We start from the raw sequence: 22355 nt of genomic DNA, 5'->3' as shown, positions 1-22355 counted from the left end.
CTCCTGTTACTATAATGTAAGTAAGGCTGTGACTATACTGCCACTTTCAGCAGGTGTGAAAAAACACAGTGACAAAAGTTTTAGCGCTGAAAAGCGCTAAAAGCTGTGCTCCCAGTAATAAAGCTACCACTGCTCGTTAGGGGTGGGTTTTTTTTTTTTTTTTTAATCGCCAGGAGAGCTCTCCCCCGGCTATAAAGCATGTCTACTACAAGGGTAGTGTAGCCGTACCCTTACTTCCCTTTCTTTGAGCGCTAGTCGCTATGGGTATTCACTATGAGCGACTCCCAAGCAGTGCCCATTGAGAAGGCAAGGGCGAGGAAGAGCTTTGCACCCCGGATGGTGTGCAATGGAGGCTGGGGGTGGATAAGCTTCCCCAAACCTCATGCCACCGGGGGTAGGGGGAATGGTGGATTTGGGGCCCCCGGAAAAATAGCCTCACTCTGTCACAGCCCTGGGGCCATGTCAGGAGCATAGAGCTTTTCTGGTCTTAGGGCCACAACAGAGAGGGGGAGGGGGAAGTGAGCAGGGGTGGGTCTTGGGGGGGGGAGGGGGAAGAGGCGGAGTAGGGGCAGAATGGGGGCAGGGCTGCAGGTGGAAGGGACACAATGGGGGAAAGGCTCCAGGCTCAGAGCCCCAGCCAGAGCCAAGAGCTGTGCGCGGTCCCGGCCGAGGCTGAGAGTTTGACTCTGGCTGGGGATGAGCTCTCAGCCCCCACCTTCTCCCCCGTCCTCGTAGCTCTGACTGAGCCCCAAACCTGCCCCCTTGTCCTCCGGTCAGGGCCAGGGGGGGCTAAGAGCACAAGCAGGGGTGTGGCCTCAAAGGGAAGAGGCAGGGTAGGGGAAGCTTCAACCGCCACCCATGCTTTGCACCACAGTTAGCAGGATTGCAGAAATGAAGGAAGCATCCTCAGCTGAGGCTTGAATCAGGGAATAGTGCCCAGTAACATGCCAATAGAGACAATCTGCCAGTCTATAGATTTCCAAGAGTGGGACTTCTTGAAAGGATGCCACTGAGGCAGCTTGCACTCAGGTAGAGTGAGCCCTGACAGATTGTGAAGGAGGGGCTCCTGCCCTCTCATAGCAGAGAGGGATACAGCTGGAAATCCATTCTGAGAGTCCCTGGGAAGACATTGCCTCTCCCTTCATCCTCTCAGATATGGAGACAAACAGTCATGGAGATCTTCTAAAGTGCTTTGTACTATCCAGACTGGATGTCTGCAGGGCTCCGGCATTCCTTTCCCTGCCTCTATATTCCTGAGGTCTTGAGTAAAAAAAAAAAAAAACAACAGGGAGGTGGAATGCCCAGTTCAAGTGAAAGTCAGATGGAACCTCAAAGATGAATTTGCAGTCCAGTCTCAGGGATACTCTGTCCCTGTGAAAGACAATATAAGCCAAGCCCACCCTGAGGGCCCTAAGCTCAACTACTCTCTTGGCTGAGGTAATGTCTGTGAGGATGGCTACCTTCATCGATAAAAGTAAGAGGCAGCAGGAGGCCAAGAGTTCAAAGGGCAGTTTCATGATTTGGGAAAGCAGTAGGTTCAGGTCCCAAAACAGAGTAGGTCTTGATACCGGTAGGAACATTCTGATGGTGCCTTTTAAGAATCTGACTGTTGTGGAATGGTGAAACCCTCTACCAGAGAATAAATGGCATTGAAAGCTGCTAAACAAACCCTTAATTTACTAATGGATAGGCCTGTGACTTCAAATGAGAGGAGACAGTCCAGGATAAGAGAAATGCCAGATTTCTCTAGACGCAAATTGTGCCTCTGACACCACAGGGAGAACCACTCCCACTTAGCAGTGTAACACTTTCCTATAGAAGGTTTTTTGTTTTTGAAAAGGACGAACAGAACTTTCTTCAAGCAGGATCTCTCTAAGTCTGCCATCCATCCCAAAACCAGGCTGTCAGATGAAGGGGTGCCGGTTTGGGATACTTGGTGCCACCCCTGTTCTGTGACCGTAGGTCTGGAAATAGTACAGGTGAATGCACGGGTAGGAGGCCACCTTTTGGGGCCTGGTGAACCAGAATTACTGTGGCTGGTCTTTTGGAGGACTCATGGTAGAAGCGGAATGGGAGGAAAGGTGTACATCTACAGGTCTGACCAGTGGACTAGGAATGCATCCTCTCTGGAGCAGCTCCCCGAGCATCCAGACACCAATAAGTTGAACACCTTCTATTGTCCTGGGTTGCAAAAAGATTGGAAAATGGGGATCCCCACTGGCAAAAGATTCATTGGGTGACAGATAGGTAGAGCTCCCACTTGTGAAAATGCCTGCTGAGGCTATCTGCTAAGGAATTCATTACCCCAGGCAGAAGCACTGCAGAGGATGATCTGGTGCTGGATGCACCAGTTCCAGAAGTGCACCACCTCCTTGCAGAGTGACGCAAACCTTGATTCCCTCTGTGTATTTATATATTAAGCAGTGGTCACATTGTCTGATTTTACCTGGACCCAAGTGGACTGAATGAAGGGGAGGAATTTTTTGCATGCTTCATGGACTGCTTGAAGCTCGAGTTGGTTGACCTGGTGTGTGCCACTTTTAAGAAGTCCAGAAGCCCTGAGCTATATGGTTAACCAGGTGTGCCAACCCTGCCTCGGAGGGATACATCTGTCATGAGTGTCTGTGGGTGGGGCAGAAGCAAGGGACCCCCCCCCCCCCCACCACACACAAACTCTCTCTCTCTCTCTATTCCCATTGGGTGAGAGATGTCCAGGCACTGGGAGGAAGTGAGACTCTCTTCTCCAAGGAGTCTCTCTTTGGGACAGACCTTACTCAGCCAAACTTGGAGCCTGCGTAAGTGAAGCCTGGCAAAAGGGGTCACATGGACGCATGAAGCCATGTGGCCTACAAGTCCCAAGCGAGACCAGACTGCCATCTGAGGACTGAGACAGAGTTGGCTATGAAGATCTCATTGCGAAGAATCTGTACTGTGGCTACACATGAATTCTACGACTGCTCCAATAATATCTATAGTCATTATGGGTGTTAAAGTGGACACTCCTGGATTTACTTAAAGTTCCAAGGAGTGGCATATGTAGAGCAGGGCAGCAATTCCTATTTGTACTCCTGATACGATTGTCCCTTGAGGAGCCAGTGTCATAGACTCACAGGACTGGTGTTATAGCCCCAGCTTTGGAACAGTCTCTAGCAGGCCCCTTCAGTGTGCCAGACCCTCTCAGGGTCTCGCTCTTCCTCCAAGGTAAGCCCGGTGGCTCCACTGCCTCCTTACACAGGATTTCTGGGCCTACAGCATTCCTGCTTCACCCCTTGAGCTCTGTTCATCAAGTCCAACTGAGCCAGGCTCCTGACAGAGACTTGTACCCTCTTTGGGGATGAATGCACATTTGCAGGGACACTCACATAGCACTGTCAAAACAGTAGCGTTTATTTCTTAATTGGAACACAGCATAGGAAATCCTTAGGGTAATCTAGAGAAATGAAGGTTAAAGCATAGTACATTCTAATTAGTCCAGAGCCCAGCCAAGCTGCAGTGAACCCCCTGTTTCAAGTTCTGTCTCCCTTCCTCCGTCTGACCTCCTGGCTCAAACTTCAGGTAAGAGCCCCAACTCCTTCCAGCAGCTAACTCTTCTCTCCTAACTCATAGTGCTCCAGACCCTTGATCTCCACCTGGGAAATCTGTTGCTCAGCTTCCCTAAGAAAAGGCAGGGAAGTCGCTGGTTGCTAGATGTCAATATCCTAGCAATTGGATCCCCACTATCTTCTCAGATGCTCTAAGAAGCCCTAAGAAGTCATGGGATAAGAGGGAAGGTCCTCTCATGTATCAGTAACTGGTTAAAAGATGGGAAACGAAGGGTAGGACTAAATTATTAGTTTTCACAATGGAGAAAAGTAAACACCGGATCACCCAAGGATCTATGCTGGGACCTGTGCTATCTAACATATTCATATATCATCTGGAAAAGAAGGTATGTGATGTGGCAAAATTTGCAGATGATATAAAATTACTGGAGATAGTTAAATCCAAAGCTGACTGAGAAGAGTTTCAAAGGGATCTATCTAAACTGGGTGACTGAGCAAAAAAATGGCAGATAAAATTCAGTGTTGCTAAGAGCAAAGTAATGCACAATGGAAAAAAATAATCCCAACTGTACACACTAAGCGATGGGGTCTAAATTAGCCGTTACCACTCAAGAAAGATCTTGGCATCATCATGGATAGTTCTCTGAAAACATCCACTCAATGTGCAGCAGCAAAAAAAAAAAAGTTAAAAGAACATTGGGAACCATTAGCAAGGAGAGCAATAAGAAGACATAAAATATCATAAAGCCACTATCTAAATCCATGGTATGCCCACACCTTGAATACTGTGTGCATTTCTGGTCACTCCATCACAAAAAGATATTAGAATTGAAAAAGGTATGGAGAAGAGCAACAAAAATGAGGAGGGGTATGGAACAGCTTCCAAGTGAGGAGAGATTAAAAAGACTGGGACTGTTTAGTTTACAGAAGAGAGGAGTAAGGGGGGGGTGTATGACAGAGGTCTATAAAATCATGACTGGTGTGGAAAAAGTGAATAGGGAAGTGTTATTTACCCATTCACATAACAAGAACCAGGGGCACCTAATGAAATCAACAGACAGCAGTTTTAAAACAAACATAAGGAAGTACTTCTTTACACAATGCAGTCATCCTTTGGAACTCATTGCTATGGGATGTTGTGAAGGTCAAAAGTACAACTGGGTCCAAAAGAGAATTAGATAAGAATCTGATAACCGTGGAATTCACCCCTACCAGGTTGAAAATAGCCCAAATGTGGTGACTTTCAGGTCACACTGGGAAGCCTATCTTCCTTGGGCTAGAACCTAGGGAAGGCTAAGGTGCTCCGAGTGTGGGGTTTCTTTGGGGAATCTGAGGGGTGGGGATTATTATCATTGGGTAACTGCCTATTTTCTATTGGACAGGAATTGCTGCTGTTATTGTTATTTCACATGGATGGGACAGTCTTGTCTAAACATGTTATTCTGTTTAAAGTGAAATAAATAAAATCTTATGACCACTAACACTTGGGTTCATGCCAGCTGTGAAACAAGGGCTTAATAAGCAGTTGACCTACAAAGGCCAAGGAAGACTCTCCCTACCTTATTCAGAACCTGGGACAGCCAGCTAGCACTATGTGCTTAAGGAACATTTTCACCTCCTTCTGAGGCATCAGGTATCTAAGGACAATACTGGCCCAAGATGGACAAAGGGCTAATCAAGTCTGATTAATCCTGTATTAATACAAATATGGAGGAAAAAAACAGACTCTCACTTTTCCCATTATCAGGGAATTTCAGATTTCGTGTCCATCTGCAGTTAAAATTCACTTCTGCGTTTCCAAATTAATTCAAATTCCTTACGAATAAGTTTGCATTGATCCTCCTCTTTGCTATAAGACATTTCAATTATACACTAGGAGCTAGGGGTGCGATCACAAACACATAGTTGCGATAGCTTTTGTCTTGGTCGCACGAGTATCAATAGCAGCGTAGCATGGCTAGCAGAGGTATGGCTGAGCTGCACCAAGTACAAACCCACCCAAAACCAGAGGTTACGTACTCAGCACAGCTCAGCCTCTGCTGCCACTACCCATGCTATCACGGCTTACCTACTACTTATACTCGTGCTCAGTGGCGGCTCCAGGCACCAGATGCCTGGGGTGGCAAGTGGCGGGGGGTGCCCTGTCAGTCCCTGTGAAGGCGGCAGTCAGGCAGCCTTCGGTGGTTTGCCTGTGGGAGGTCCGATAGTCCCATGGATTCAGCAGCGGGTACGCCGAAGCCGTGGAACCAGAGACCTCCCACAGGCAAGCCACCAAAGGCAGCCTGCCTGCCGTGCTTGGGGCAGCAAAAAAGCTAGAGCCGAAAGTGTACACAAGTAGAGGAAATCACATTCCTAGCTTGCCGTGTAGCCGTAACCTTAGATATTCTGGCCTATTATGTAAACTAAATCAGTCTTTGAGACACATCTGCCCTTACAGCAAGATCATGACTGGCATAAAATACAGAGCACCACTCCTACTGAAGGGCTTCAGTGCCCTTTACAAGTGTATGATAACTGTCTGAGACAAGTTATGTGATCTCTAGGTATAGTTTATTGCAGCTTTCTCTGGGATGAAACATAATATATGATAGTCTAGAAAAGGAAATTACTACTATATCGATTTGAACTGTGGGAGAGTATTTCACTGTGCCATGACTAGATCCTCCTGTGTGAAGGGACTTTTTCCTAAGGAAAACTCCTAGAGAAATTTCTGAGATTACCCAGTTCTTGTCAGGGGATGGATTGGCCCTCTTGGTAACTGGAGGACCCTAGGGAGGCCACAGCTATCCACCTCAAGCCCTTGTACTCAGGATGTGGCTCCAGCCTCCCGAGGAACTGCTTCACTCTGGAAATGCAATAGCTCCCAAGGGCCCCTGAGGGAGTGGGAGACACGAGAGTTATCTTCAATGAGACCAGAAGGAGGACTACAATATGGGTCTCAAGTCTATCCTCTCCTCCCTTGTACTACCCCAACTCCACTCCCATCTGCACTTCCTGCAGACCCCAGGGGGGGGCCCTCATAGGGTCCAGGGTATGTAGATAGAGATGGTATTGCAGAGGCACTCAGAGGTAACAGCCATTTGAGGGGGACTTACCCATGAGTTAGATGTAAGGGAACACAATCTGGTCCCTGGAATTTGTGTAAGACATTGCAGCAAAACCCTCGCCCTGCCGATGTTTGGACCCTGGGTTTTATGTGGTCAAATAGATGGAAGAAGTGAAAGTAGGAAGAGGGCATACCATCATCATTGCTGGTATTAGGCTTTTTTCAGAATCTTACCATATACTGAAATCACAGCTAGGATAAGCCATGCAGTCCATTCAGGAAGGTATTTAATGAATACCAGGGCCATGAGAGCACTGATCATAATGAGATATGCTTGCTGGAGCCGGAGCGGGCCTTTCCAGTGAATACAGATCATTCCCACCACACCGAAGTTCCAGATCATGAGCGCGAGTGTAATGTAGTCCATGGCAACGTTATAGGTTTTAAAAACCTCACTAAAACATTTAAGAAAAGGAGATTAGATAAAGAAAGCAGGCATCTGTCTCCCTACAGCAATGGCAAAAACAAAGGCAGCAAACTTGAGAATTAAATTTTAAAACTCTATGCTTCATGTATTTTGCTAAAGTTGTTCTTTTATTAGATCTTAATTAGATCTGGCAAGGACTCAAAGAAACAGTTTGCTTTTTGAGGAAGAGGTAGCTTTACAGAGTGTGTTTCATTTAAACTATTTTAGGTTTACTAATTCAGTTTTCTGCAGTACAACCTTCCACTGACCTCTTGTTTCCTTCTCAGTCACAGATCAAAAAGCTGCCAGCACAGGACATCAATGCAAAGTAGTTACCTTGATTAACCTATAGATGGTCTTCCATTTTGTAAGTAAAATTTCAAAAAAAATAATTTCCTGGCATACAAATGGCTCTATTAGCTACCTAGAATATCAACTAGACATGTAGTACCACTGTGTCAACCATGCAAGGGAAAGAGCATGTAGTGTGAATGCTTCAGCTGATCAGACATTGTCCTGGGCCCTAATGAACTGAATTTTTTTAAATTAAGAGAACAAAATATTCTGTGAAATAAATATATTTAAGAAATTTGAAGTTATGATGGCTCTCCAGGAATATAAGCCTGGGGTTCATCCTATTGGATAAAATCATAGTGCTAACTCAGGGCTAAGAAAAGCATGCTGACTGCAATAGAGTGTTTGGGGTTTGCACCACCATTATAGCTGCCCACCATTACCAGAAAGTAAAAATCTCCCTTTGAGGATGGAGCTATGTTCTTCAATCAGATATGAGAGATTACTGAATACAATGAATGGAAAAACTATCTTGCAAGGAACAAGTATATTTTCTCCAAGTCATAGGTAACTTCCACTGGCGTGCGAAAAATCAGTGCTTGAGCATGCTGATGGCACAGAATGCTGCTAAATGGCCATTCCTGATGAGGTGGTGAAGTGCTGCTTCAGGATTTGACTTACAGGACAAGTATAAAGGCTTGAAATATGGGTCTATTCTGCTGCAGATGCAAGTGTATAACTTCCATTAGATATAACAGAAGTGTGCATCGGTGGCAGAGCAGATTCCTTTCAGCAGATTAAGTCTTTTAGACTGTTCCCAAATAAACATCCTTTGCATGACTGACCCTTACCAATTACCATGGCGACATGAGAGCAACTGTTTACATATGCTTATGGTGAAGAGACAAAGACTGTCTGGAAGATAAATTCTGAAGGTGAAACTCTTGTAGACTTACCCCAAGTAGATGAATGAGAAAAAGAAAAGCAGCAATAGAGAAGAAATTATAAGCCAGCCATGGATCACCTGAAAGAGGAAGACATATCAACAAACATCTCTATTTCAAACTTGACATTTTAAAGTTAATTACTGGTACATCTTTATAAAAAATGCCTTTTTTTTTTAAAGGTTCAATTTCATAAGCAGAAGATACAGTAATATCTGAGCCCATTTTCAGAGTACCACTTCCAGCCCCAGACTCTCCAAGAGGAAAATATTAATACCTGGTGGTTAGAGCAAGGGACTGAGATTCAGAAGTCTTTGGCTCCATACCTTATTGTGTACTGATACACTGATTTTTGGCTAGTCCCTTTACTTCTGTGCCTGAATTCACCCATCTATAAAATGGGGCACTACTTAACCAACGACTGTAAATTGCTTTGGGATCCTTGAATAAAAAGGTGTTGTACAAGTGCAAAGTATTTTTGGCCTATTAACTTACAGCACTTTGATAATGTTGGCTTGATGTCAAAGCAGAATATACTGCATTGTAAAATACATGAAAAACATCTGTTAATTTTTCTATTATTTAAAGAAATGAACAGCCCAGTTTCCAAATCATTAGCAGAATCTATGTGTAACCTTACGGATGAAGTACAATGTTAAAATGTTTTATTTATGAATTCTAGCATATTAAAAACAAATAAAATTAACATAAGGCATCATGTAAGGATTGAATGAATAATGAATGTAAGTAGCTTTAGTATTTGCCCTTCATATGCAATAAAAAACACCTAATAGCATGGCCTATACACACCACACAATTTGATAGCAAAATACTTCACCAAGTATATCAAGAAGACAACAGTGTTTTGAGATTAAAGTCTAGCAAGACATATGTGAATTTTACAAAAAAAAGTTACATTAGAAAAAAATAATCAAACCTTGTTTTAAAGGAGTGAGAATACTTTGGGATAAGTCCTTCATGCTAATATCCCAGACTAAAAACAAAGATTGAAGAGAATTTGGAAAGCCCTATAACTATGATCATGTCTGAACTGACAGGCTGCAAAAAGACAAAATGCTAGATTTCCTAAGTACCCGATTACAAAAAACAAAACTCTGAAATGCCACATCAAACTGGTAGAAAATCATCCAAAACCTAGGGAAAAAGGGAATAGAAGAAATCTTTCAAAAAGGAATGAAGGAGGGGAATGGACAGTCTCTTCAGCAAAACAGATTCCTAGAATTGTAAGAAAGTCAAAAATCCAACCTGTTAAAGACTTTGGGCAAGTTCTGGCCTTAAGAAGGGTACCTTTGAGGTGCAACGGGGTATGAAATATATAAAATATAAAGAAATATTTTTTCCTCTAGACAAGGAACCTCACACACACACCCTACAACTAGTTTAAAGTTCTTTATAGATAAAGAATTCAGAAGCAGTAATTTAGTACTTGTTTAAATTGGGTAAAATGGCACAAAAATCCTTCCTGTGTTGAAGTCAGATTCAGAGCAGAATTTACTGATCAAAACAACTATACATCCAAGACAACTCAATCTTTCTGATCTGGAGCTTTGTTTTTCTCCTTATTTCCCTCCTTGCGAAGGGTTTATATTGGATTTTAAATATTTTTAAAAACAATAAAAACGTCTTAAGAAATGTAATGTTTTACCTTGTAGAGATTATTTCTGTTTCACAAGTATTTATTTTACTTGCATGAAACAGCAACAACCTTCTAACAAACAAGAGTCAAGTTTCATATATGTTTTAAATGTTTTTGGCTTTTTTAAGTGTGTTCAGAGGCCACTGCAGCATCTCTCCACTTTCCTTCTTTTCCTCTGGGCCATCCTTCATGATGTATCCCAGTTTACAAAAAACCTCAATGTAACAAGACTTGTTGGCAAGCCTGGGTAACCTCAGAGGTTGGCCTCTATATCTGATAAAGCCTTCTCAAAAAATAAAGGCTGTACAGCTTTCTCCTCTGCATTAAGCATTCTGTTTTTAAATGCTGTTGGCAGGGAAGACAAATTTCTGTCACCACCAACTGTTACAAGGGGAAGAACTCTGAAGTTGAGGGATCAGCTTTACAAATACTGTGTAAGGCTACACATATATTCTGATAGAGTGAAAGAGTGGATTTTGTTTTCAAAAACAAAATCTTTTGAGGTCACTTTGATGGACAAGGTGATACAACTTTATTGTTAAAAGAACACATTAGCAATAAGAAAACCCCAAAGAAAACTGTCCCACTCGCTAGAAAGAGAAGAGACCTGGAGATACACTATGCTTGAATACTAATGTCCCATTCTAGCAAAGAGCAGTTCTGCTCTACTGAACAAATGCCAAAAAGTGCATAACTCTAAGGTAGTGGTTCTCCACCATGGGTACACAGTGGTCTTCTGTGGGGTACATCAACTAACCTAGATATCTGCCTAGTTTTACAACATGCTACATAAAAAGTACTAGTGAAGCCAGTACAAACTAAAATTTCATACATATAATGACTTGTTTATGCTACTAAGTACAATACTTATATTCCAATTGATTTATTTTATAATTATATGGTAAAAATGAGAAAGCGAGCAATTTTTCAGTAATAGTGTGCTGTGACACTTGTATTTTTAATGTCTGATTTTGTAAGCAAGTAGTTTTTAAGAGAGGTGAGACTTGGGGGATACACAAAGCAAATCAGACTCCTGAAGGGGATACAGTAGTCTGGAAAGGTTGAGAGCCACTGCTCTAAGGCCCCAATCTTGCAACACTTTGGGTATGTCTACAATACCAGCCGGATCGGCAGGTAGCGATCAATCTATCGGGGATTGATTTATCGCGTGTAGTGTAGATGCGATAAATCGATCCCTGATCACTCTCCCATCGACTGCTGAACTCCAGCAGTGTGAGAGGCGGAAGCAAAGTTGACAGGGGAGGTGTGGCTGTCGATCTAGTGCCATGAGGACGCAAAGTAAGTAATTTTAATTCGATCTAAGATACGTCGACTTCAGCTATGCTATTCCTGTAGCTGAAGTTGCGTATCTTACATCGATCCCCCTCCCTAGTGTAGACCAGGCCTTACATGTGCTTAACTACTCTGACTAGCCTCACTGATATACTTAATTGTTTCAGTTAGGTATCACAACACTTTCCACACCACTAATGTGTGTTCTTCACATTACATGGCTTTTCAAACATCAATTGGTTTTCAAAACCACTTGTCCTTTTCTCATAGAAATTTCTCAACACATTTCATGTGAAAGAAAAGTGTTATCCAACATATTTCATAACATGTCATGGCAAGTTTCTAGACTTCTGATTAAAACATTCCCATGTCTCACCTGACAATGGCTCCTACACTACCTGATTTGTTGGTACAGAGTCAGCTTGCCTGCTAAAACCTGAATAAAAGTGAATTGCCAAGGTTTGCAAAATACAGGGAATTAAATCTGGAGTTCTGGCAGTAAAAGAATTTGCTTAGACAGACTGAAAACATGGGGGAATTAAGGCAAAAATAAAAATACATGAAAAAATAAGAGAAGCTACTCAGACAAACTTAGAAGGCGTAATTTCTGATGGTTAGAGCTGGAATCTGAAATGAGGACCAGCTCTACTATTGATTGGTTCTGTAACCTCATGCTAGACACTTCACATTTGGGCCTCAATTTCTCCAGTTGGAAAATTGGCACAATACTTTCCCTACCTCAAAGGCATTTTCCCTGACATAATGCCTGAATGAAAGGCACTACAAATGAGCAAAGTAGATAGCATACTGCCACAATTTGGGATGTCAAATATTCGTTAGCTAGAAGTTTGTTTCTGTTCACTGAAATGTAAACTAACTGTGATTCTCTACATACCCAGCAGAAAATTAGATTTATGTTCACCAACTGGGTGTCTGGATTTTGTAGCACTTCAGTGCAGCGGCCTGGAGATACTGTGTTAGCTTCATTTAATTTCAAAAATTCAACATTTTTCATGAAGCAAATATGAAAATAAATACAATCACTACCAAAGCTCCAATATTTATTTTGTCATTAAATTTAGTTTTATGCAGTCTACATATTCACTTTCTTGATGTGCCAAAGATTTTTGTAATGACAGTGCACAACTGCACTGTAGAAATGGCGAAGGGGAAGCCACAGGGTTTTGACAGTTTGGTAAGCACAGGTGAGGCTTCTGGCATCTGGGGAGGCCCAAGAAACAGTCTGGGATTGCGGGTTTAAACACATCAGTTGGCTGCTTCTACTAAAATGATCAGCAGTGAAATAGATCATCTAAATAGCTATTTTAAACATTGTTAGGTTTTTGAGTCAATACCCCATTGTGATGGGTGGGGAAGTTAACACCTCATAATCTTGTTCCAGAGTGTCTGCAGACTCAGGCAGATGTCACAAAGTGGTAAAATTTTCAGATTTTTTTTCATTGTATACATGCAGGTTAGAAACTCCTCTCAAAAATCACAGAAGTTGGAACTAAATTTTGTGGCAAGGAGTGAATTTGAAGGCAAATTCTGTGACTGAACAACACAGACACTCAAGGGTCTGACTAAAAGACAGTATATTATTTTGTTATTCCACATCTTGCTTTATTGGATATTAAAGAAAAAAACAATTACTGAGCCAAAAGTAGCCCACACCCGCAGCTTTAACATGGAGCTTTGACATATGGAGACTGTAGGTTCTAGCAAGTTGATGTGACCCTCATCTAGATTAAGTCTGAGCTCCCATCAATAATACCATTATGTATTTTTGAGTCCTGACCTCAGCGACATACCGTCATACAAAAAAATTGCTGTTGAAGTGCATTTTATTATTGGCAATGCCAAGATCATGCCTTGTCCACTTTTACTCCATGAAAGATTATGTACTATCTGATAAAATAAATTGTCCCTTCCCCTCCCAATATGGGGAACAAGGCTCCAAAAACACAAGAACATCTGTGCTGCCAGTTTAATTAATCATGATTGCTCTTTCCCTGACAATACATTTCAGTAAATAGAAGAAGGTTAGCAAGATTAATTACCAAGGTTAACTGCATTTGGGCTCACCTTGTAGCACCTGTATTTGTAAAGCACAACGAGGAGTATGGTCATGACAATGATGACACTGATCATGATGGCAGCATTGAGAATAGAGTTCAGGGCTCTCTGTCCCACAGTGTCTGTGTCTTCCGTGAATGGAGTGTAGATACTACAATACAGACCAAAAAAAAATGAAATTCCAATACATATTCCACATGAATGTTTTCTAGATAAAAGCTCAGGATCAATATGTAGATATTTAAAGCCAATTTCCCTCTTGACATCTCAGTACTTATCTTTCAAATTAAAGTTACAAAAGTGAGAGTTATTTTCTGCTTAATAAGAGAGCAACCAACATTTAAGAATTATTTTATTTATAGCAGCGATTCTCAAATTGTAGGTTGGGACCCCAAAGTGGGTTGTGACCCCATTTTAATGGGGTCACCAGGGCTGGTGTTAGACTTGCTGGGTCCCAGGGCCAAAGCCCTCAGGCTTCAGAACTGTGTGACAAGACTCAGGTTACAGGCCTCCCGGGCTGAGCCCTTGGGCTTTGGCTTTGGTCCCCCACCCGGGATAGTGGGGCTCGGGCAGGCTCATGTTTCAGTCCCCACTCCTAGGGTCATGTAGTAATTTTTGTTGTCAGAAGGGGGTCACGTGCAATGAAGTTTCAGAACTCCTGATTTATAGCACGCAAGTAAATGTGAATTAGGTCACACTAAGAATATTTGGGCTTTGTACATACATCATCTAGTGGATATTCAGTAAAACGCAACCTGAAGATAAAAATGAATAGAGAAAGGGGAGGAATTAGATTTTCTGTTCTGTGGGAAATTCCATGAGTTAAAAAAAAAAATCTATTCCAAAAACAGAACAAAATCAAAATTTTAAGACTTCCTAATTCTTAAATTCAAAAATAGTAATTTCAGATCACAATGTTTCATTCCGATCTTAACACTTTAAAAAATTGAATTTTTTGCAATATCTATTTTGAAGCCACAAACCAAATATGTTGTGACATTATCAAAAAGCTGTCTAAGTTTTTTTCCTCCAAAAATGAATTTTTGTTAAATTCAACATGTTTCCACAAAATGTTCCATTGGACAGTGCAGATCTGTTGAAACTGAAAAGTTTACTTGGAAAATTCTGGACAGCTCTTGTTAATGTATTTCTTTCTTTCTCAACAAGCAACATAAACAAACCTGAACACTGGATACATATGAATATTCATTAAGATCTCATTTTTCATCACTAATGAAGCTTAATTTCTAATGGAGTGCAATTTTCATGGCCTGTGCTCAGAATTAAGTCCATATCACATAAACATCACAAAAGAGGAACAAACTATTCAGTCAAAGGCCAAGATTCAGATGAAAGTAATGGTGAACAAATTATCCTGAGAGATGTGCTTCTACAAGGGAGAGTTGAAATTAGAGAGTTGAAATTATTGGCAAAGCAGCAAAGAGAAACTTCAGGTTTCACCATGGTAAATCCTTTAACTTACGCAAGCACAAGAAAAATTGGGCTGATCTGGTAGGAGAAACCAGTCTGGATCAGACTCCAGGCTGACAGGAGCTGGGAACAATGCTGAAAGCAGGGCTGCTGGACTCCAGAATGACCAGCATCAAGCCAGAGCTTGGGCTGGAGGAAAGGTCATTGCATAACATAGGCACTTGAAGATGTGCAGACACATAGTAAAGGAAAGGATCCCCAGAAGACTCAAACCAACAAAGACAATACAAAAAACCAGAAGATTTGATACATACAGCTGTCCATCCTTGCGTGTATAAAAGCTGACAGACTTGATGGTTGCAACAACTACCACCATGCAAAGTGTGACAGGTGCAAAGAGCATAATCACATGCTTTGCCCCATATTTCAATGTCAACTCCTCATCTTCTTCATCCTGTTCCACCACTTGCTGCGTCCTATTCTGTGGCTGCCCATTAGTTTCTGATTCAGGGTTGTCATTGCGCCTTCGCTCACTATTATCATGGCGTCGCCTCTCACTGTTGTCATTCTGCAAGATAAGTAATCCCATTTCCATAAGCATCTGTTTGCAACCCGTGTTCTGTATGCTAGGTCAAGGAGGCTATGGAGTTGGGTATGTACATTGTATTATTTACCCGGCTACCCCTCTGGTACTCTTATCAGTGTTATGGGGGCAGACAATTTATGAGTTTACTCTGTATAAGCTTTATTCAGAGTAAAATGGATTTATTTGGGGTTTGGATCCCATTGGGAGCTGGGTGTCTGGGTGCTAGAGATAAGAAACCTGCGGAGCAGTTTTTGGTTAAAGTCTGCAGCTTTGGGGGCATGAACCAGATCTGGGTTTGTGCTGCAGCAGGCTAGAGTGTCTGGCTCAACAAGGCAGGGTTCTGGAGTCCCAAGCTGGTAGGAAAAACGGGCTCAGACACAATTCCAGCATGTCAGGTGACGGTCCCAAGGGGGTCTCTGTGACCAAATCTGTCACAGTGTTCTTAAAATGAACAACATATGCTGGGTCATCATCCAAGACTGCTATAATATGAAATACATGGCAGAATGCGGATAAAACAGAGCAGAAGACATATTATTCTCCTGCAAGGAGTTCAGTCAGAATTTAATTAACCCTTTTTTTTCTTTTTTAAACATGCATCATCCTCTGGAATGGTAGCCAAAGCATGAAGGGGCAAACAAATGTTTAACATATGTGGCACATAAACCTTGCAATGCTGGCTACAAAAGTGCCATGCGAACGCCTGTTCTCACTTTCAGGTGACTCTGAAAATAAGAAGCCGGCAGCATTATCTTCTGTAAATGTAAACAAACTTGTTTATCTTAGCAATTGGCTGAATAAGAAGTAGGACTGAGTAGAATTGTAGGCTCTAAAGTCTTACATTGTTTTGTTTTTGAGTTCAGTTATGTAACAAAATAAACTTACATTTCTAAGTTGCAACTTCACAACAGAGAGATTGCATTATGGTACTTGTATGAGGTGAATAGAAAAATACTATTTCTTTTGTTTATCATTTTTACAGTGAAAATATTTGTAATAAAAATATAAAGTGAGCACTATATGCTTTGTATTCTGTGTTGTAATTTAAATCAATATGTTTGAAAATGTAGAAAAGCATCCAAAAATAGTTTATAAATTTCAACTGGTGTTCTATTGTTTAATGGTGCGATTAATTTTTTTAAACACGATTAATTTTTTTTAGTTAATTGCGTGAGTTAACAGCGATTCATCCACAGCCCTAATATAAAGCAATATTAGAAACTCCAAAACAGGACAAGTTGTTAAAACTGATGTTGATTTTGTCCAATAGCATGGATTTGTCTTCTACATACACTGAAATTACACAAATTGAAGGGCCTATTTTTTTCCTTGGTTGGAGATACTGTTGAGGCATGAGCATCTGAAAGCAGACCTTAGCCCAAAGTTTGTAACAACTGTAACTTCTTACACTATTACTGAAGATGGTGCCAATGTGACATTTATGACACTTTTTGCATGAAAGCCCCATGAAAATTATTCTGAAACCAGTCTTTATGTGGTTTACATGCACTACACTACACTGAGAAGAATCTATCATTATTAACTCTGGAAAAAACTCCACAGATCAGTCTGGCATTGCATTCCCAGTTTCACAATTTTTTAAAGAAAACTGACGTATGAATAGTAATTAAAAAAAACAGTTACCTACCTTTTTGTAGCTGATGTTCTTCAAGATGTGCTGTTCACGTCCATTACACATTAGGTGTGCATGCGCAGCGTGCATGGACTTTGGAAACTTTTTCCCTTAGCAGCTCCCGTCAGGCTGGCAGGGGAGCCCCACCGGAGCGGCGCCTCATGCTGGTGCTCATATACCCCTGCCGACCCGACCCCTCCTTCCGTTCCTTCTTGCCAGAGAATCAGACAGAGGGGAAGGAAGGTGGGAAGAGTAATGGACGTGAACACCACATCTCGAAGAACAAGTTATGAAAAGTTAGGTAACCGTTTCTTCTTCTTCAAGTGATTATTCACATCCATTACACATTAGGTGACTCACAAGCTTACCATAGGAGGAGGGTAGGAGTCATGGTTGAAGCACAGCCCTGCCAACTGCGGCGTTCTCTCTGGCCTGTTGATGGACGGCGTAGTGGGCTGTGAATGTGTGCACCGATGACCAGGTGGCTGTTTTACAAATCTCCTGGAGTGGAACTTGCACCAGGAAAGCTGCTGAGGACACTTGAGCCTTAGTCGAGTGAGCCATGATCGCCAGGACCGGCACCTTGGCAAGCTCAGAGCACGTGCAGATGCAAGCCACAATCCACGACGATATCTGCTGCGCCGAGACCGGAAGCCCTTTCATTCTCTCCGCAAAGGCGACGAACAATTGTGTCGACTTGCGGAAAGGTCTAGTTCACGCCAGATAGAACGCCAGAGCCCTAAGGACATCCACAGTACGTAGGCTACGGTGACTCGGGTCTGTGTGTGGTTTAGGAAAGAACACTGGGAAACAAATCTCCTGTCCCATATGAAATTGCATGACTACTTTAGGGAGGAATTTAGGATGTGGTCTAAGTTGCACTTTGTCCTTACAAAAAACTATATAAGGGGGCTCCAAGGTGAGGGTCCTCAACTTGGACACCCTCCTTGCGGACGTAACGGCCACCAAAAATGCCACCTTCCAGGAGAGGTGCGTGAAAGAGCAATATGCTAGGGGCTCGAAACGGGGGTCCCATGAGCTTGGTCAGGACCAAGTTAAGGTTCCAGGGAGGGACTGGAGGCCGTGAGTAGGGAAACACCCTCTCCAGCCCTTTGAGAAACTGGGCTACCATGGAGTTGGAAAACGTAGAATGCCCCGACTCCCCCGGATGGAACGCTGAAATTGCAGCCAGATGCACTCTAACTGAGGAGGGGGCAAGACCCTGATGTTTAAGGTGCAGCAGGTATTCCAAGATAACTGTAACGGAGGCCTGAAGCGGCTGTATATGCTTTGGTTCACACCAGCAGGAGAACCTCTTCCATTTAGCGAGGTATGTCGCCCAAGTGGAAGGTTTCCTACTGCCGAGGAGAATTTGTCGCACCAGAAGAGAGCACTGGCTCTCCACTGCGTTCAACCACAGAGTTTCCATGCCATCAGCTGCAGAGACTGCAGGTTTGGGTGGAGCAGGCGGCTGCGGTCCTGCGTGATGAGATCCTGGTGCAGGGGCAGGGCAATCGGGTTGGCTACTGGCAGCTCCAGCAAAGTTGTTAACTAACGTTGGTGAGGCCAAGATGGGGCGATGAGAATCATTACTGCCTTGTCTCTGCGAACTTTGAGATCTCTGCCCTTCCACCGCTCCTGCTCATTGACATACTTCAGGCTCCCTCTCCAAAGGATCCCAAAAGCGTCTGTGACCGAGCCCGGACTGTGGTTTTGGAAAGAGCAAAACTGTGGGCATTGACTGTTGTCACTTGTGACAAAGAGGCCCATTTGGGGAAATCCCCACTTCTGGAAGATTGATTGCAAGAAATCTCGTCTCATCGACCATTCGTGCATGCGGTATGACCTGCTGAGGCAGTCCACCAGCTGCTCCCCCGGGAGGTATGATGCTACAAGGTGTACTGAGGGGGCTATACAAAAGTCCCATAGGAGAAGGGCCTCTCGGCAGAGGGGAAAGAATGGGGCTCCACCCTGCTTGTTTATGTAGAACATGGCAGTAGTGTTGTCTGTCAGAACGGTCACGCTGTGACCTTCTAAAGCAGCGTGAAAGGTTTGGCAGGCTAGGTGAACCACCCAGAGCTCTTTCACATTGATGTGGAGCAACATTTTGTCCCTGGACCTTGTGTCCGTAGGTCCCCCAAGTGTGCTCCCCAGCCGAGGTCTGACGCGTCTGCTACCAGCTTCAGCATGGACTGTGGTGCGGCAAAGGGGATCCCTTCACAAACTACCTGCTGGTTGAGCCACCAGCGCAAGGAGTCCAACACCTGGGCAGAGATTGTCACTACAAGGTCTAAGGGGTCTCTGCCTGGGCGATATGACCGGGCTAGCCACAATTGCAAAGTCCTGAGCTGGAATTGAGCATGTCTGACTACGTGGGTGCAAGCCATCATGTATCCTAAGAGCGGCAGGCAGCATCTGGCCGTAGGGAACTTCAGCACTGAATCTATGGCAAACTGGATGGCCAGAAATCTGGATTCTGGGAGGTTTGCCCATGCCTGTACCGAATCCAAGACTGCTCCAATGAACTCCAGCCTTTGCGTAGCTATCAAGGAGGACTTGGGCATGTTGACTAGAAGGCCTAGCCTACGGAATATGTCCAGTGCCACCGCCACATGGGAACAGACTTCCTCCTCGGACTGACCCGTGAGAAGCCAGTCGTCTAGGTATGAGTATACTCAAATTCTCCTTTTTCGTAGAAAGGCTGCCACTACCGACATGCATTTTGTGAAGGGGGGGGGAGAGGGGCTGCCGCCAGGCCGAAGGGTAGAACCATAAACTGCTGATGGTGTCGGTTTATGGTGAACCGCAGAAATCGCCAGTGAACGGAATGAATAGTGATGTGAAAGTACGCATCTTTCATGTCGAGGACAGCATACCAATCCCCTGGATCCAGGGACGGAATAATAGTGCCTAGGGAGACCATGCAGAAGTGGACCTTGACTAAGAATTTGTTGAGTCCGTGCGGGTCTAAAATGGGTTGAAGACCCCCTTTTGTTTTGGGAATAAGAAAATAATGGGAGTAAAACCCTTTCCCCCTTAGATCCCACAGGACCTCTTCCACTGCCCCCGCCTCAAGGAGCATCTGTACCTCCTGGATAAGGAGTTGCTCGTGAGAGGGGTCCCTGAAGAGGGGAAGCGAAGGGGGGTGGGAGGGAGGGAAGGAGAACTGAAGCATGTATCCCACTTGTACCGTGCATAAGACCCAATGGTCCAATGTTATATGGAACCACACACAGTAGAAGTGGGACAAGCGGTCCAGGAAACATAGGGAAAAATCCGGTAACTGGCTTGATACGCTGTCCTCGAGCGCACCTTCAAAACCCTTGCTTGTTGCCAGGCTGGGGATTGCCCTGCCCTGGCCTTGGCTAAGCGTGTTGTTCCGCCTTCGCCTGTTGTCTCTGCCTCTCCTGTAGGCTCCTGCCTAGGGCGGGGCTGGTACTGTCTTTGCTGAGTCGGCTGGGGCTTGAAAGGCTTCCTCTGAGTCACCGGGGTGTGCATTCCCAATGACTTGAGGGTTGCCCGGGAGTCTTTGAGGCTATGCAGCCTGGTATCCGTTTGGTTCAAAAAGAGACCAGACCCTTCGAAGGGGAGGTCCTGAAGGGTATTCTGGATCTCTGGTGAAAGGCCTGACGCCTGCAGCCAAGCCAAGTGCCTCATCACCATTCCTAAGCCGATTGTTCTGGCAGCTGCATCCGCCGAGTCGAGAGAGGCCTGCAGAGAAGTCTTGACTACCGCCTCTCCTTCATTCACGAGGGCTGCAAACTCAGTCTGAGAGCCCTGGGGCAAGGAGTCTTTAAATTTGGAAACTGCCATCCAGGAATTAAAATTGTGTCTGTTTAGGATCGCCTGCTGGTTCGTGATCCTCAACTGGAGGCCCCCAGAGGAACATACCTTCCTGCCAAATAGGTCTAGACGTTTAGCCTGCTTGGCCTTAGGAGCCAGGGTTTGCTGACCATGTTGTTCCCGTTCATTGACCGCTGAGACGACCAGCGAACAGGGGGCCAGGTGACAAAAGAGGAAGTCGCATCCCTCAGAAGAGGCAGGGTACTTCTGCTCTACGCCTTTTGCTGTTGTTTGGGCATAGCTGCGGGCATAGCTGGAGCGGCCTGAGTCCACCTTGGATTCCATGGATGCTGACCTGGAAGGTCAAGGCGGTGTCATAGAATGGTGCCGCTGAGGGGCTAGAGAACAGCTCCTTGCCAACCAGTACTGGTACCAATACTCCCGGGACCGGGATCATTGGCTTCTGCTCGGGCCTGGGGACTTCGATCTTGTGTCACCTTGGAACCAGTCTGGCGATGGCGTTGGGGAGCAGTGGCCTGGCTGGGCCGGTACCGTATGCTGGCTGGGAGCTGGTGCCCTCGAGTCCCGCTGGGTCAGGGGCAACTGCAAATCCACAGAGGCTGAGCTAGACCGAGACTGACGCCGCGAGTGGTGCCGGGATGGTGACCTCGATCGGTGCACCATTGCCGGCTTGTCTCTTGATGGCACTCTAGGAGACGGTGCCGGAGGCTTCTCTTTGGCAGAGAGGAAGCTTGCCGCCGACAACTGAATGAGGTCGTCGCCTCAAAATTGTCTGGTGTGGAAGGCTGTTCTAGGAGCTCCTCCAGTCCTTCCTCCGCACTCAAGGCGCTTAGCCCGAGAATGGGCTCTTCGGTGCTAGAGTCGCCGGAGCATTTCCTGGGGCAGCACTTCATTTTTGAGCGCTCATTTGCTTAGGCAGTGCCAGCTTCTTATGCGGGGAGCTCCCTCAGCTTGTAGGCTGGCCTTTCAACCGTACCGGTGAGTCATGGGGGGGTCACTAATCGGCATAGGCTTGTGGCAGGTGGAGCAAGCCTTGGGCCTGCGGCATGCCCGGCAGCCCAGGGCTGGTGCTGGAGACAACTTCCAACACCTAAACAAAGAAAGCTTAACTATCTATTATTAAGAAGTGCTAACTACTGATAACTGTTAATTGCTGATAACTATGATAAGGGACACTTGCAAGCAAGAGATAGAGAGCTGTTCCAAAGCCGTCATGGACTGTAAGAAGGAACTGAAGGGGGGTCGGATCGGCAGCGGTGTATATGCACCAGCGTGAGGCGCCACTCCGGTGGGGCTCCCCTGCCGGCCCGACGGGAGCCATTAAGGGAAAAAGTTTCCAATGTCCGTGCACGTGGTGCGCACACATCTAATGTGTAATGGATGTGAACAATCACTCGAAGAAGAATCTCAGATACTTCTTACATTTTTTTAAAATTAAAAAGACAATTTTCATGAGGAACAAATTTGTGAGTATATTGATTTTTCCCCCTACAAAGAGGAATTTAGTTTAGATCAGCACTCCCCAAATTTTATAACACCCTTTCCCTAACAGACCTTTCCCTAACTAGATCATCCCTGCCAGG

General features: G+C 44.4%; 1 protein-coding gene across 7 annotated transcripts in view; it reads right to left on the bottom strand.

Annotated features, from left to right (window-relative positions):
- PSEN1 (presenilin 1) overlaps window positions 1-22355 on the bottom strand; it is a 63556-nt gene that overhangs the window by 20850 nt on the left and 20351 nt on the right. For all 7 annotated transcript variants that reach the window (XR_007774869.1, XR_007774870.1, XM_050956588.1 and 4 more), the window contains 4 exons: window positions 15064-15317; window positions 13328-13469; window positions 8305-8372; window positions 6823-7043 (listed from right to left, as the gene is read on the bottom strand). Coding sequence is in view for 5 of the 7 variants with exons in the window: in XM_050956588.1 (XP_050812545.1) it covers window positions 6823-7043; window positions 8305-8372; window positions 13328-13469; window positions 15064-15317 (685 nt within the window). In the remaining 2 variants the exon portion in view is untranslated. The remainder of the gene's footprint in view (window positions 1-6822; window positions 7044-8304; window positions 8373-13327; window positions 13470-15063; window positions 15318-22355) is intronic.

The sequence above is a fragment of the Gopherus flavomarginatus genome, chromosome 5 (assembly GCF_025201925.1).
Source record: "Gopherus flavomarginatus isolate rGopFla2 chromosome 5, rGopFla2.mat.asm, whole genome shotgun sequence".
NCBI lineage: Eukaryota > Metazoa > Chordata > Testudines > Testudinidae > Gopherus > Gopherus flavomarginatus.
Note: the sequence above shows the minus strand (reverse complement) of the source record. Positions and strands in the feature narration are given on the sequence as shown.